Source organism: Pantherophis guttatus, chromosome 7, assembly GCF_059756535.1.
Source record: "Pantherophis guttatus breed Tessera chromosome 7, ASM5975653v1, whole genome shotgun sequence".
NCBI classification, from domain to species: Eukaryota; Metazoa; Chordata; class Lepidosauria; order Squamata; family Colubridae; genus Pantherophis; species Pantherophis guttatus.
Genome location: NC_142069.1, coordinates 56,774,198 through 56,789,391, shown reverse-complemented (window position 1 = coordinate 56,789,391; position 15,194 = coordinate 56,774,198). Strand labels below are relative to the sequence as shown.

Genomic DNA, 15,194 nt, shown 5'->3' with positions numbered 1-15,194 from the left:
TGGATATTAGGATGGTCTCAACTTTACTGGTCTTTTGTAAGGCTCAGTAGATCTGTTTCTCAGGCATGGGTACATGAAAGGATCCATCTCCTGGATATATTAGTTTTCGTTGCCTATGTAATTTCCTTGGTTGCTATGGATTTTAGTTTTTGTATTTATTATTACTGGATACTTATTTTTCTAGAAAATTTTTGCCTAGAAAATATGTACTATAAAATATTTCTCTGATCAAGAGCAATTGTTAGTGACTTCACAAACATACTCATTTAGTTTTTATGGCAACAATACAGATTTGCCACTGAACTCTTTTGTACTTTTTAAAAACTTATACTTGAATACTGCCTTGAAATTTCCTAATGTTCTCCCATTCAGGTACAGTTATTATGGAGTCAATTTGTTCCCAGCTTTTCAAGTTCAGCCAACTTTAGCTAAGAGCTGCTACCTAATTTGAAAAAAATAGATGTATTATATTGTTCTGATTTAATTAGGATATCCTTGATTCCTTTTCTTTTATGAATAATAGTAATTATTTTCACTCCTAAGCACTACTAGATATTGACAATGCATTGTATGCAGTCATATATGTCTGCTTGGAATGTCAGTTGTTATATACCTCTATGCTTAGAAATAGAGGCTAATTGAGTTAATTGAAGCTTCCTTGGAATAGATTTCCAAGCATGGGAATATGCTCTATTAACACAAAAAGACTTATAGCAGGACTGAAAAGAAAAGCAATGGTAAATATACCATATTATTCTAGGCGTTGGTTGCTCATATTAGTCAGAAATGTGTACTTACGGAGGATTGGACAGATAGAAATAGCAGATCTGTAGACTTTACTTTCTCTACATTCTAATCACTATTTCATTGTACCACTGAAAGTCAGGTAAGCTAGAATGACATAATGTTTTGGCATTATTTAGAAAATACTGTCTAGCAAGACAAGAGAGCAGCGAAAATAGCAACTCTAAATATATCCACACGTTGATGTTGTATAGGTTTATTTATTCAAATATTAGTTTGTAAAAATAAGGTAAAAAATTACTATACTAATGCTACTTAATTGAAATTTCTTATATATGTACAAACAGGAAACCTCGACCTGTCTCTCAGCTGGTTGCACAACAGGTTACCCAGCAATTTGTGTCCCCTACACAATCAAAAAAAGAAAAAAAAGACAAAGTAGAAAAAGAAAAAAGTGAAAAAGAAACTACTACCAAAAAGAACAGTCATAAGAAAACCAGGTAAAATTTATGCTGTTTGGGGTTGTTCAAAATAGATAAATAAATATTAAATTGTCATCTTCTTGTAAAAATTCTTAGAAAATGGTAATAAAAGCCAAATATGTAGATCAAACACAGAAAATAAATAAAATGTGTGAAATCAAAAAGGAGATCTATAAACTTTCCGGTATTGTCTGTCACTCGTTTTTAAATTGTGTATGTTACACAGGGACACTGCAGGATATTTTGTATTTTCAAGGAAAACATACAATACTCAAGATCTATCAAATACTGCAGAAACTATTACGTAGAGATAGGTCAGGGTTCTGGTCTAGAGGTATCAGGAAAACTACTGAGGCACTAAGTGCTCCGTGAACCAAAAATCTGGAAACCTATGAACTATACTAAATAAAACTATATTTATAGCTATCTGAAACTCAACTCAGTATATATATTTATATGTGTAAATATTGGGCCTTCCTAGTTTATGATGGTATATGTTTAGTTAGGATATTCCACAGTAATTAAAAAAAACATTTGATGAGTCTCTCATCCCCTATCTCGTGGCTTCACAAAGTGAACTAAGTCATGAACCAAGGTGAATAAGCCATACCACAATAAGCATATAAATTTCATTACAAGGCATTATATAACCTCATTCCCAGTTTGTTTCAGATTACACTTTTGCTACCAAATGTGGTGCATAAGTAACATAAATTATGTTTCAGAAGCTTTGACCCAGGTTCTCCATTTTCCAAATACACTTTAAAATACTCTTAAATTTTTGCTACTTGAATAACTGGATTTGCCTCATGCCATCCCATTCAGACTCTTAGTAGCTTCAATAATATAGGCATGAGACTGTGTCCATCATTAAATAAAATTTTGGGGGATGAATTAAGGAAATTATTTTAAAAAGGTAAATATGTCTTTGGTAAAGATAATTTAATTTTTATTAGATTTAATATGTTTGGTTGATTGCCATTATTATTTCAGAAGATTTTCTTGTAAATAAGCTTTCAGTATTTCCAGTCTCCTAGTTTTCTCTAAACCCCATTTAATAGCATGCAATAAAAAACTTTTTTCCTTTTTTCTCCTAATGTAAAATTCAGAAGCATTAACTGAAACAAAATACTTTTTTAGGGAATGCAAAAGTATAGAATTTGTTGCTGCAAAATTACTAGAGAAATTGGATACATTTATAAAGGATACCTGTATCAGTGATTATACAATGAGCCAGTTTAGATATAACATTGGTATTAAGATAAATATGTACAATAACTGCTCACCCTTATGTTATGCCCATTATTTTTCTTTTTTCAATGCTCATGTACTTTGTGCTGTAACTATGTTTAATACATTTAAAAATCAAATCAGCAAGCTGCAGTTTTCAAGTTTGGAATACACAAATGAACATACGACATCATATTGCAGATTCAAATAAATTTCTGAAGTCGATACCTCATAGCGTTTTTGTTTGGCTAAAATAAAAACTGATTAATTAATCCACAGTTTTCTTTAGCACAATGAAAAAGGCAAAGAGTGCCAAATCAAAATAGTGAACAACAATGAGGACATGAACCTCTCTGCTAACTTACATTAATAAATTACATTATACTGAGCAATATTTTTTCATGGAATTTACAAACTTAAGATAATGTACCTGACTTAACATTGGTTTTGTGAACAATAGCACTAGAAATTCATGTCTTATCATGCTTTGTAATTGGATATTTGCTGTATGTTATCAGTTTTTACATGATCTCAAATGTGATGCTGACCAGATGTTTTAGACCAAGTTTCCCTTAATTCCATCTAACAGAAATTTCCACAATGGGAATGAAAATTTGTTGATAACTTCTTGAAGAGTGGATTGACCGCTACATTTTTCAGTATAGACAGAACCATTCAATCAAGGATTACAGATAGTGTCCACTTAAACCACATTTGGGCCTGGAATCTCAGTCATTGAGCAAAGTAGTTGTTAAGTGAGATACTATATAACTGTTTCAGTCAACAACTACGATCCCAGCTCTTCTGGTTGTGCTCATAAAGCAGGGAATTGATCATTAGTTGAAACACTGAACAGAGCCATGGGTCTCCCAGGCTTGGTGGGTTGGGGAGAGGCCATTAACTCCCACACCACCCAGGAGGCTTAGTCCCTTTCCTCATACCATCAGAGAGAATGATTGTGAGAATGATGATACTCACTAGTGTTTTCCCCAAATTTGGGGTTTATTTCTCCAGCAAACCAAGGAATGTCCTCAGTGCACTGGAGGTACGGGCCTCAAAACTGGTGAAAACACTAGTAAACACCATTGTTCTGGGAGGCTCAACTCTGGAATAGAGTAATGTTTTTATAGCAGTGGTTTGCTCTCCAAGCTTGTTTCAATTTAGTTTCTGACTTGTTTTTATGTTGTGGTTGGCTGTGTATTTTGATGAGGTTTGGATGACAAGGATCGTGTTATGAAATTTTTTTGGATAGCCACTTCAGAGGAAAACATTGGAAAGATGTTTCTCTTCTGCTTTTCTTAATGACTCGGTGCTGCAGTGTGTTTTGGCTCTTTTGAAGAGTCCGGATACAGCTCTGCTTGTATGCAGCGGGGCGGCTGCTTGTAAAATTTAGAATTTGGTCTGGATGCGTGGATTTTCAATATACACAGGTGGTTAATTTGCAGTTATCTTGTCTCCTTATGTCAATATTTAGGAAGGGGAGTCGTTGTTCTTTTTCTTCCTCATGTGTAAACCTGAAGTGAATATGTTGTTGAGTAGATGGTGTGTCTCTTCTAGTCTGTTGCGTTTGATGATGGCAAAAGTGTTGTCCTTATAACATATCCAAAGGTTTGGCTGGATGATTGGCAGGACTGTGCGCTCAAATTTCTGCATTACTGCTTCTGCTATTAGGCTGGATATAGGTGATCCCATAGGCGTCCCTTGTATTTGTTGATAGATTTTGCCATTGAATTTGAAGTGTGTTATGAGGCATAACTCCAGATGTTTCATGGTAGTGTCGGTGACATGGAGTGTTCTTTAGGTGTCTTTTCATTATGGCTTTGATTTTCTGTGAGTAGATCATAGATAGTTTGTTTGGCCAGGTCAATGTTAATAGATGTGAATAATGCAGTTGTCAAATGAGACCATTATTTCTTTTTCATTTATTTTGATGTTTTTAATTAATTGAAGGAATTGCTCAGGTGAGTTTATAGAATAAGCCAAATTGTTAATGAGAGGGTGAAGTCTTTTTCTTAAAGCTTTTGCTAGGTTGTAGGTTGGTGCTCCAGATAGTGCCACTATGGGGCGGAGAGGAATTTCATTTTTGTGTATTTTGGGAAGTCAGTAGAATTTGGGTATACTGGAGTCTTGTGGTAGTTTTATTTCTGTTGAAGTTAGTTGTTGAGAATAGAGAATTTTTCAACATATGTAAGATTGTTTCCAAGTACTAGCTGAAGAAAGCCATTCCTGTTGTTCCATACTTCTACTGTTTAAATATATTTCAGTCAGATACCAGAACCGTGTTCCCTATATTATAAATATGACATTTCATCAAGCCAATAGGTTATATTGTGGCCCGCCGGCGGCCAGCAGAGTCAGACAGTGAGGAAGTTGGGGAGGAACTTGGGCCAGTCCTGGGGGCTGGGGAAAGCTCGGACGAGGGCTCTGCATCACAGGCAGAGAGGGGGCCAAGGCCATCTGATAGTTATGTGCTGCCTCTGGAGCCTCCGGAGTCTGACAGTGGGAGCCTGTTCCCAATGTGCGCATGCACAAAGCTGCCAGAAGACAAAAAAAATTAAGAAAAGAGGGTCAACTTGGGAGTAAGGCTTGGAGTTGATTGGCCCCTCCCATAAGACATAAAAGAGGAGCAAACAGGGACGTGAGCTTTTGCAGGAAGCAATTAGTTCATCTTGTCAGTTCAAGCTTTGAAAAGTTCTGTTTGACTCTGTGCCAAGTTTGGCCTTGCCCTGGGTTTGGCAATTAGTTCTCTGGCAGCATTCCAAGGGAGATAAGGTGGGTGTTTATAAACATTCCCCTGAAAGACTGTTTGTGAAGCCTTGCAGACTGTAAATGACAATAATTCACAGCCATATAAATAAAAGAGGTTTTGCTGGGACTAAAATTGTGCTTTATACTTTGTAAGGAAGCCTAGGTCAGAACAGGTTATAGGATAGACTTGCAATCAACAAGAGAACCAATCAGCTGCTCAGAATTTGAATATAGCTCCAAACGAACAACCAATCAAATGACCAATTGACCACACTGGCACACAAGCCATTTATAAGCTAGAGAGAATAGGACATGAAAATCCTGGTGATGATGTTACCCAGTCTGGTAATGAAACATTCCGAAACTAAATTGAAACAAGCTTGGAGAGCAAAACCGCTTCCAAAATCTAAAACCCAAGCTACAAGTATTTTCTATTATTTCACAGTAATGTTTTCTCCAGAGGAGCGTAAAACCTGGCATTCACTAGTGTTTTCTTTTCCAGAGTGGAAAGTGCTACCAAACATCAGCATTCTGAAAGGGTCAGAACCCTGGTGCTACCATTTTTGCCAGGTTTGAATTCTGTTACCCCAGTATGCCAAGAGATTTCCTCTCCCCTCCACGCAAGGAGAGAAAATTCTCTTGCCCCGCAAGAACAGATCTCAAATCTGATTAAAATACTAGTGAATGACAGCATTCTGAGCCATTTTCCCCCTTGGAAGAGTGGAAATTCCAGCATTTGCTAGTGTTTTCCCCTCCTGAGGGACTGAAATAGATATTCAGTACTGTTTTTGCCAGATTTGAGTTCCTTTTCTCCAGCATATGGGAGGATTTCCCCTCCTTGGAAAGGAAATCCCTCAGTGGGATCAAGATCAGTATGTTGTTTTATAATGGCTGGAAGTGCTTTATGGGCTGTAAAGCTCCTATTCCAAGGTTGCCATGACTGTGAACTGTCAGTTAAATGACAGGTTGTAAATTGAGTATTACCGTATTTTTTGCACTATAAGACGCACCAGACCATAATATTAGCTTTACAGGAGGAAAACAAGGAAAAAAAATCTGCCTCTGCCTCCCAGCATTTTTCTGGCTAGCGTCCTTGCAGCAAACAGCTTTGTCAGCTTCAGCACGTTATCACAGCCCCAGCACGTGGCTCATCAGGGTTCCGCTCCATTGCGCCCACCACCAATTAACTGAGCTGAACTGCTGCCGCTGCCGGGAAACACTGGAGCCTTCACTGCCAAGCAGCTGATTGGCGGTTGGATCGGCCTCCCGGAATACTGCCAATCAGCTGTTCTAGGAGGTGGGATTTGCCACCGCTTATCACCACCACCGCCATTTGGCAGCAGCGATCAGTGGCGAATGGCAGTGATCCCCGCCGCCAAGAACAGCTTATCAGTGGTATTCTGGGAGCCAATCCAACCGCCAATCAGCTGCTCAGCAGCAAAGGCTCCAGCGTTCCCCGGTGACAGCAACAGGTGGTGGTGACAGGTGATGGCGAATGCCACCGCCGCACCAACTCCCCTCCTCCCCGCCGCAATATTCTCTCCATAAGACACAGACATTTCCACCCACTTTTTTGGGGGGAGAAAAGTGCATCTTATAGCACAAAAAGTACAGTACCTATAATTTACCTCTGCTTGGACCCAACCACATCATCTCCCAGGAGGGACATAGATCTAATATACTGATTGCTGTCTTGTGCCTTTCTACTTGCTCATGACCAACAGGCTCAAACTCCTACCTAGTAACCAAATTGGATCATGCTTCTGTCAGCTTCACAGGGACTGCTCATCCAGAGTTCAGAACAAAACAGATCTGAACTACTTTATCTGTGAAATGCTTCAAATATTCCTCATAGTAGTTTTGCATATGTTCCTCTTGCCTCTCCTTTCCTAGTGAAATTGCGTTCATTAGTATTGGTTAGCAGGATGGTTAAGGCACCATGTTAGAAACCAGGAGACTGTGAGTTCTAATCGGTAGTGGGATTCAACCGGTTCACACACATTTGGCTGAACCGGTTGTTAAATTGCTGGTTGGCCCCACCCCACCCCTTCCAGAAGTCCCCACGGGCCCGGTTTTTGCTCCCAGGACACTGCAGGGAGGCCTGCTAGGTCCAATATGGGATGTGGGAGAGGTGCGCCCCCCTCCCCACAGCCCATTTATGCTCCTAGGAGGCTGCAGGGAGGCCTACTAGGCCCAAAACAGGGCACGGGAGGGCAGCGTGCCCCTCCATGGCCCATTTTTGCTCCCAGGGGGGTGCAGCAGGCCAAGTGCTGCCTGTCACACCCCCAGCCACACCCACCATGGCTACACCCACCCAGCGGTCATTAGGGCAGAGAACCGGTTGTTAAATTATTTGAATCCCACCCCTGGTTCTAATCTCACTTTAGGCATGAAAGCTGGCTGGGTGACTTTGGGCCAGTCACTCACTCTCAACCAACTAACCTCACAAGGTTATTGTTGTAGGAAAGATAGGAGGAAGGAGGAGTATTTGATATGTTTGCCTCTTGAGTTATTTATATAAATAATAAAGATGAAATATAAATTCATCTTATAATGCCTTGGTAAGGTTACACTTGGAATATTGCATTCAGTTTTGGTCGCCACGATGTAAAAAAGATATGGAGACTCTAGGAAGAGTGCAGAGAAGAACAACAAAGATGATTAGGGGACTGGGGGCTAAAACATATGAAGAACGGTTGCAGGAACTGGGTATGTCTAGTTTAATGAAAAGAAGGACTAGGGGAGACATGATAGCAGTGTTCCAATATCTCAGGGGTTGCCACAAAGAAGAGGGAGTCAAACTATTCTTCAAAGCACCTGAAGGTAGAACAAGAAGCAATGGGTGGAAACTAATCAAGGAGAGAAGCAACTTAGAACTAAGGAGAAATTTCCTGACAGTTAGAACAATTAATAAGTGGAACAACTTGCCTGCAGAAGTTGTGAATGCCCCAACACTGGAAATTTTTAAGAAGATGTTGGATAACCATTTGTCTGAAGTGGTGTAGGGTTTCCTGCCTGGGCAGGGGATTGGACTAGAAGACCTCCAAGATCCCTTCCAACTCTGTTATTCTATTTCTGTTTTCTAAATAAACAGATAGATTATGAGGTTAGAATCATAGGTCAGGGCCTAGCGCAGTGGTGGGTTGCTACCGGTTCGGACCGGTTCGTGCGAACCATTGGCAGAAATTTGGCTTGCCCCGGCCGCCATGTTCATTGCTGCCATGTTCTTCACCCATGCACATCCCATTGCAAGTCCAATGGGATGCACATGCACGAAGAACATGGCAACAGCAGCAGCTTTTTCTGCCGGTATGTTTTGGCGGCCTGCAGAGAAAGCAGCTGGCAAAGAAGCCTTTTCAGAGGCTTTTTTGCCAGCCGCTTTCCAGCAGCTGCGGCTGGCTGGGGGCTGCTGAAAACTACAGTCAGCTTGCCTTCCATACTGTGGACCAGCCGCAGAAGGTAAGCAGCATAAACAAGGAGGCGGTGGTGGGGGAGGAAGGCAGGCAAGTGGGCCTAGCCATGGGGACCGCTGAGAAGGCCACATGGAAGGCAGACAAGCATGCCGGGGCTGCCCAGCCGTGGGGAAGAGAGCTAGGAGCCTACTCCACCGTGGCCCTGCCATGCTTGCCTGCCTTCCATGCGGCCTTCCCGGCAGTCCACCATACCTTTGCCTTCTGAGGTCAGGTCACATCAAACCTGTGATGGAAGATGCAACGCTTTGGGCCTGGCCCGGTCAGCTGGTAGGCGGGTGGCCCTTTGGGGAGACGGAGCTGCTTCGCTGGGGCTGAGAGGGAAAACTGCCCAGGATTTCCGGGATGCCCCTCTGCTGCTGCTGTGCCTGCCACGGCAAAAACCACATGGGAAAACCTCCTGTGAGCTCTGGGACGCCCCTCCGCCGCCACTAATGCCTGCCGCAGCAAAAGCCGAGCAAGAAAACCTCCTGGGAGCTCCGGGACGCACTGCCACCGCCGCCACTGATGCCTGCCACGGGTAAAGCCGTTCAGGAAAACCCCACAGGAGCTCCGGGACTCCCCTCGGCCACCACCGCCACCACTGATGCCTGCTGTGGCAAAAGCCGCGCAGGAAAACCTCCTCCCCAATTGCCCAGCTGAACCCACCACCACCAAGCCACGCCCACAGAACCGGTAGTAACAAATTTTACATTTCACCACTGGTCAGGTTCAATGCTAGATGAGAACCTCACACACTAGTTTTCTATGTTTTAATCTGGAAAAGTTCTAGAAATGCTGGAGATGGCATTATCCACAGATTTTTTTACATGGCTTTAAAATATTGTCAAGATCTGAGTAATTTCACGGTATTGTCTGCTTTTGGAGTTGTCAAATTCTACCCTGTTTTATTGGAAACTAACAAAGCTCATTTCCCCTTGAGTTTCTGTAAACTTTCTGGGCAGGCAGCTGAAACTGTTGTCATTTTCTGGGGTATATATAGATGCAGTATCCTGTTCACATAACTTCTCCCTTCATAGATATAACTCATCTCCTTCTTTCTTTCACTCTTGAGAAAAATGCCTAATTATAAAACTATCAACATGCTATGATTTCCCAATTCACAAGAGCTTTTGAATGCAACAGAGGAATGTTAGCAAGGCAGTTGGGAAACCTTTCATTGCTTTTAAAACAAAAAAAAAGCAAAGCAAACAACTGGCTTGTTCTTGCAATAGCTTTTTATCATAGCAGCCTCTTAGAATATTAGGCAAATCACCAGATAATTGCACGTAGAATAGTGTGTGTATATTAATTCATTATGGTTTCTGGGGTTGAAGGAATGTTTGCTACTGATTTTCTCTTCTGGTATTGGTCACTTAGAGAGGACTGATTGGCTCATGGATGTCCCTGGTGAATTCAAGGTCAGAAGAAATGAAGACAAAGTTTGCTTTCCAGCTGCTTTGTGGGGGATTGGTGGGTGGAAATTCAGATTGTGTGGATGTGGCCTTTTAGTGTTTTGTAAAAGTGTTTTTTTGGGAAAGAATTATGCAACACTCCGTATTTACCGTGAAAGCAGCTTTACAAGGCTTGTGTTATGCTGGTTTTGAGACTTTTTCTCAACTGTACTGGAATAGTCATTTCTGAGTCTTTACCAAGATTGATCATAGATTTTAGAGTGGATTGGTGATTTACTTACAAAATCAAGTTTGTGCTGGATATTTACTAACTAGTAGCAACTGAAAGTATACTCATATCTCTGAAATAACACAGAGCTTTTTTGCTTAATTATTACATGGAATAACAAGAGAGTCAGCTTCCTATGAAAAATATACCTGAAAACACCCAGCATGACCACCCAGTCATATGACCAACCAGCCACGCCCACCCAGTCACATGACCAACCAGTCACATACGCCCAGTCACGTGACCACCAAGCCACGCCCACATCACATGACAACCAAGCCACATCCACAAAATAAGCCACGCCCACAGAACCGGTAGTAAAAAAATTAGAACCCACCCCTGGCCTAGTGCATATGCCTGGCATATCTAAAACCTCAAGATTTAGTATGTGGCATTTCTATTTTAAATATCCAGGGATCAGGACTAACAAAGACATTTGCTTGACATAATTCAAAGGTTCAATCAATTTTAGAAGATCTTGCTAATGAATTGTATCATAATACAGGAGATACAAGCATTCTTTGTGGTTCCAGAAAAATCTTTAAACTAAAACACTGGAACATTTTCTGAGTTTCCTCTTTCATTTGATTATTTATATTATTTTAGGCCCAGATTGAAAAATGTGGATCGAAGTAGTGCTCAACATTTGGAAGTTACTGTTGGTGATCTGACAGTCATTATTACAGACTTTAAAGAAAAAACCAAGTCATCACCTGCTTCAAGTGCAGCTTCTGCAGACCAGCACAGTCAGAGTGGTTCTAGTTCTGACAATACAGAGAAAGGAATGTCCAGGTCATCTTCACCTAGAGGAGAAGCCTCATCACTGAATGGAGAATCTCATTAAAGTTTATTTACTTCAGTTTATTTAGTCTTTCGTCTCAAAAAAAATTACATATATACAACTTCTGCCAACAGTTACCACATTTTCATGACGTATTATCACCGTGCATGATTATGTTTACTCAAATATGATTTATGCAGTTTTTTACAAGCAGTGCTGCAGTGCAATTAAATTGCACTGCAATCTACAAAACATTTTAGATCAACTTTTTAATCTTCATATACAATGGTGAGTGAAAATGTGGTTTGAATGTTCCTGCTGCAGTGTTACAAGACCTTTTCCTCTTTTACTTTAGTGAATTTTAACAGAATTCTTGGATTCTATGCTATTGGCATGTACTGAATGAATTAAAAAATAGTTCAAACTGCCTAAATATGTATTATTTGAGAATTGTGAATCATAGTTATATATGTATGCAAGTCAAAGATCAACTTAATCAACTATTGCTGCAAAAGATTGTTCATAATGATTATCTTTAAAACACCTGCTGGTACTTGGTGTGGTTGAATAGGAAAATGTTATTAAATATAACATTTGTATGAATTTTTGCCAATGTCCAACACATTTTACTGGATTATTGTAACTGAATAATGTTGCTAGCTTCTCCAATATTTTCCTCACACATTTAGAACATTTATTGTTAATGTTTACAAGCAAAAAAGTAAATACGTTACAAACATTAATTGTTTAGCTTTATAATTCAAATATAGTACTACCTTGTCCTTATACACTGGTATTCTCTGTTATAGAACATAAATTTATTCTGAAATTATTAGTCATTTTCTGTTTTTTTTAATTCTATATCTCAAAACTATTGCTGATAACTTTAAAATCCCAAACATGATGCCATCATAATTATTATTTTCTACTTACTTTCTCTGAAATTTGCTCAATGTTATAGTGATATATCTGTTCATCAGGAGGCTGGGATCCAAAGAGGCTTTTAAGTTTGTGTATGAGTTTAGTAGTTTATTTTGTTTTGTTTGTGTGTATTTTTAGCCATAGTTCTTTGCACCACACCAGAGAGCATTCCCAAAGATCTCCCAAGATTGGAAATGGGTAGTGCAGGGGACTGCAGTTGGAAGAGGTGAACTTTAAAAGCAATGGTGCCTGTGTATGTGTGTCCGTATGGTGTGAAAAGAACCTGTGCAGCCTTTAGGATTCAGGCTAATTATATTAAATGTTGCACCAGAGTAAATAAGTAAGCAAATGCTGTATGTATTACATTTGTTTCTGTATCAGCCTTTTGCATTTTTTTGAAATAACTTTTATTAAATAATATAGAGTAAATCATAGGTAAAATACAGTTCTTTGTTTTTGAAATAGTGGACATTTATGCATTTAGCAATATAGAGATACAGAACAAAAGGATTTACAGTCCCATTCAGTATTATGTAAATTTTCCAATAAAATATTTTTATGAGTATAGGTTTTGAAATTTTGTTTATAATCAGTTAAATCTTTCAATGTACAAATCATTGATTAACTCTTTCACCTGTACTGTAGAATTAGAAATATAGTGGGAGGGAGAAGATGATTTAGAACTTCTAAGAGTGTTTTTATATATGATTGTCCACTTAAATGGACATTTACTGATCAGAATGTAAACCCAATCTAAAATTATTTTAATTTAATAAGGCAATGAATTAACAATTCAGAACCTATACATAATTGACAGCACAAAAGTCTATGCATTTCTACTCAGAAATGCCTCATTGAGTTCATAGTTTATAGCACTACAGCAATCAGTGCAATCCTTGCATTTTTACTCAGCAGTGCAAACATGAGTGGGGAGGGAGGTTCATGGCATGTGCACAATGATGTCATCACAATAATATCTTAAGCTGCTTATTTGTGTCACATATCAGGTCACAAAGTACTTAATGGTAACTTTTGTATGATGACATCGTCAGCCATATTAGTTTGGTACCTTCATAATTTACTGCAAATGCAGCTGGGCTTGAGGTTGTTCCCCTAGGGCAGGGGTGTCAAACTCAATTTCATTGAGGGCTGGATCAGCATTGTGGCTGTCCTCCGGAGGGGAAGAAGGGGTGTGGCGGGGGTAGTCAAGGCCGACTGGGTGTGACCTGGAAGTGTGGCCAGCTTGATGTCGCTGTGTGTGTGGTGCCTGTGGGAACCAGGTGGGGTTGGGGAGGGAATCCAGGTGTCTCTGGCAGGTGGGGCGGTGGGCAGGAGACTCGTCCCACAGGATGAGGGGAGGGGAGGCGGGGCAGGGCAGCTACAGCCAGAAACAGTCAGCCACCACATGCTTGCCGCCCTTTGTATGCGGGGGAGATGGTTTCCGGCTATAGCTGCAGCCTGACGGCACCTCAGGTAGCCCATGCGGCTCCAGAGCCTGCTGCCACAAGCAGCAATTGGAGGCAAGGGGAGGAACGAGATGCAGACCGCTGGATGCGCTTACTCCATCTCAGTGTCTGTTTTGGCTTGTAGTTGGAGAGCAGGTTGCCACTGGTCACCTTCTCAGACCCGTCATGGGTCTTGCCCCTGGCCTGCGCATTGAGCGTGTTTCCCTCGCGCACCTGACTGCAACAACCCATAGTGGTGCTGAGGTGATCAGGTGCACAAGAGCGGTGCTTCGCTAGCAGGCCTGGCAGTAAATGGGGGAGGATGCGGCATTTCACTACCCACTACAAGACCCAAGGCGTGGCATCCGGCCAGGTTTCCCCAAAGCACGGCAGGTGTTGGGGTAGGAAGTGGCACCTGTCTCAAGGCTGGATGAAGAGGGCCTTTCTGTAGGAAGTGGGTCTTTGATCCCTGGTCACCGGTTTGGGCTTTGCCCTGCCAATTCACCCTGCTACCCCCGAATCACCCCGTCACTTACCGGTGCCCCGGAGGGTGAGGGATGCGGGGCCCAAAACTCCCAAATGCAGCTCCTTTCACTTTGGCCTCCCAGGCCTCCTGCAATGGCACTAGAAACAGCCACACCATGCCTTCTGGGAATGCCGGCTGAGTGGGGAATTTGCCTGCAACTCAGAACAGAGATGCGGCGCGGGGGTTGCAAGACAGAAAGCAGCCTTCCGCAGGGCCGCTTCAGTCCAGGGAAGGGACTGCACCCTCAGGGGCTCTGTGTGAAGGAGCTGCGTCGGCCAGACAGCACCCTGGAACTGCTACCTCGCGGGGCAGGGTAGGGCTCAGTTCTCCCCGCCGAGAAGACTCGGTGAAGGGGGCACATCATTTTGGGTCTCTACTCCTGACAGCTCCTGGATGGCAACTCTGCCACTACTTGGCAGACCCGCCCAGCCGGAAGGAGGTGAAGCGGCCAGCTAGAAAGGCCGAGTAGAGATGGTGGAGTATGCCCAAGCCCAACAGGCAAAAGACGGCCATTGCGAGTGGGGAAACCCAGATCCCCATCAGCACCATGGCCACCCAGACCCAGCAAAGATGGGGAGAGGCACACAATCCTGGCTGGGCCTAGGCGACCATGGTGCTAATGAGGATCCTGTTTTTCCCGCTCATAGTGGCCGTCTTTTGCCTGCTGGGCTTGGGCATGCTCCATCACTTCTACTCAGCCTTTCTAGCTGGCCGCTTCACCTCCTTCGGGCTGGGCAGATCTGCGCAGCAGTGGAGTTGCCACCCAGGAGTTGTCAGAGGTAGACCCTCCCCCCCAATGATGCGCCCCCTTCACCGAGGCTTCTTGGCGGGGAGAGCCAAGTACTGCCCTGCCCTGCCCTGCGAGGCAGCGGCCTAATGGACCTGTGCAAGCTGCTGGCAGCGGTGCAGAGGTATATCGGGTGCGTGAGGGAAACATGCACCACTTGCAGGCCAAGGACAAGACCCGTGAGGGGGCAGAGGAGATGACCAGTGATGACCTGCTCTCCAACCACAAGCAAAAACAGGACAGAGTAGGCAGGCCAATGGTGTCTGGCAGCCGCCACCCCACCCCGTTCCTCACTTTGTCTTGGTCTGTGGTGACAGCAGTATCTGGAGGCAAAGACGCAGAGAAGAGGCACAGGGTCCAGCCTGCTGGATGCACCAGGCTGTTCCAGCTATGTGGGA

At 42.4% G+C, this 15,194-nt stretch overlaps 1 protein-coding gene across 3 annotated transcripts in view; it reads left to right on the top strand.

The window, feature by feature from the left end:
- Positions 1 to 12,603, top strand: part of YAF2 (YY1 associated factor 2) — a 90,149-nt gene extending 77,546 nt beyond the window's left edge. For all 3 annotated transcript variants that reach the window (XM_060689053.2, XM_060689050.2, XM_060689052.2), the window contains exons 3-4: positions 1,092 to 1,244; positions 10,943 to 12,603. In XM_060689053.2, coding sequence (XP_060545036.1) covers positions 1,092 to 1,244; positions 10,943 to 11,180 — 391 coding nt within the window. In that variant the 3' untranslated portion in view covers positions 11,181 to 12,603. The remainder of the gene's footprint in view (positions 1 to 1,091; positions 1,245 to 10,942) is intronic.
- The last annotated feature ends 2,591 nt before the right edge of the window (positions 12,604 to 15,194 follow it).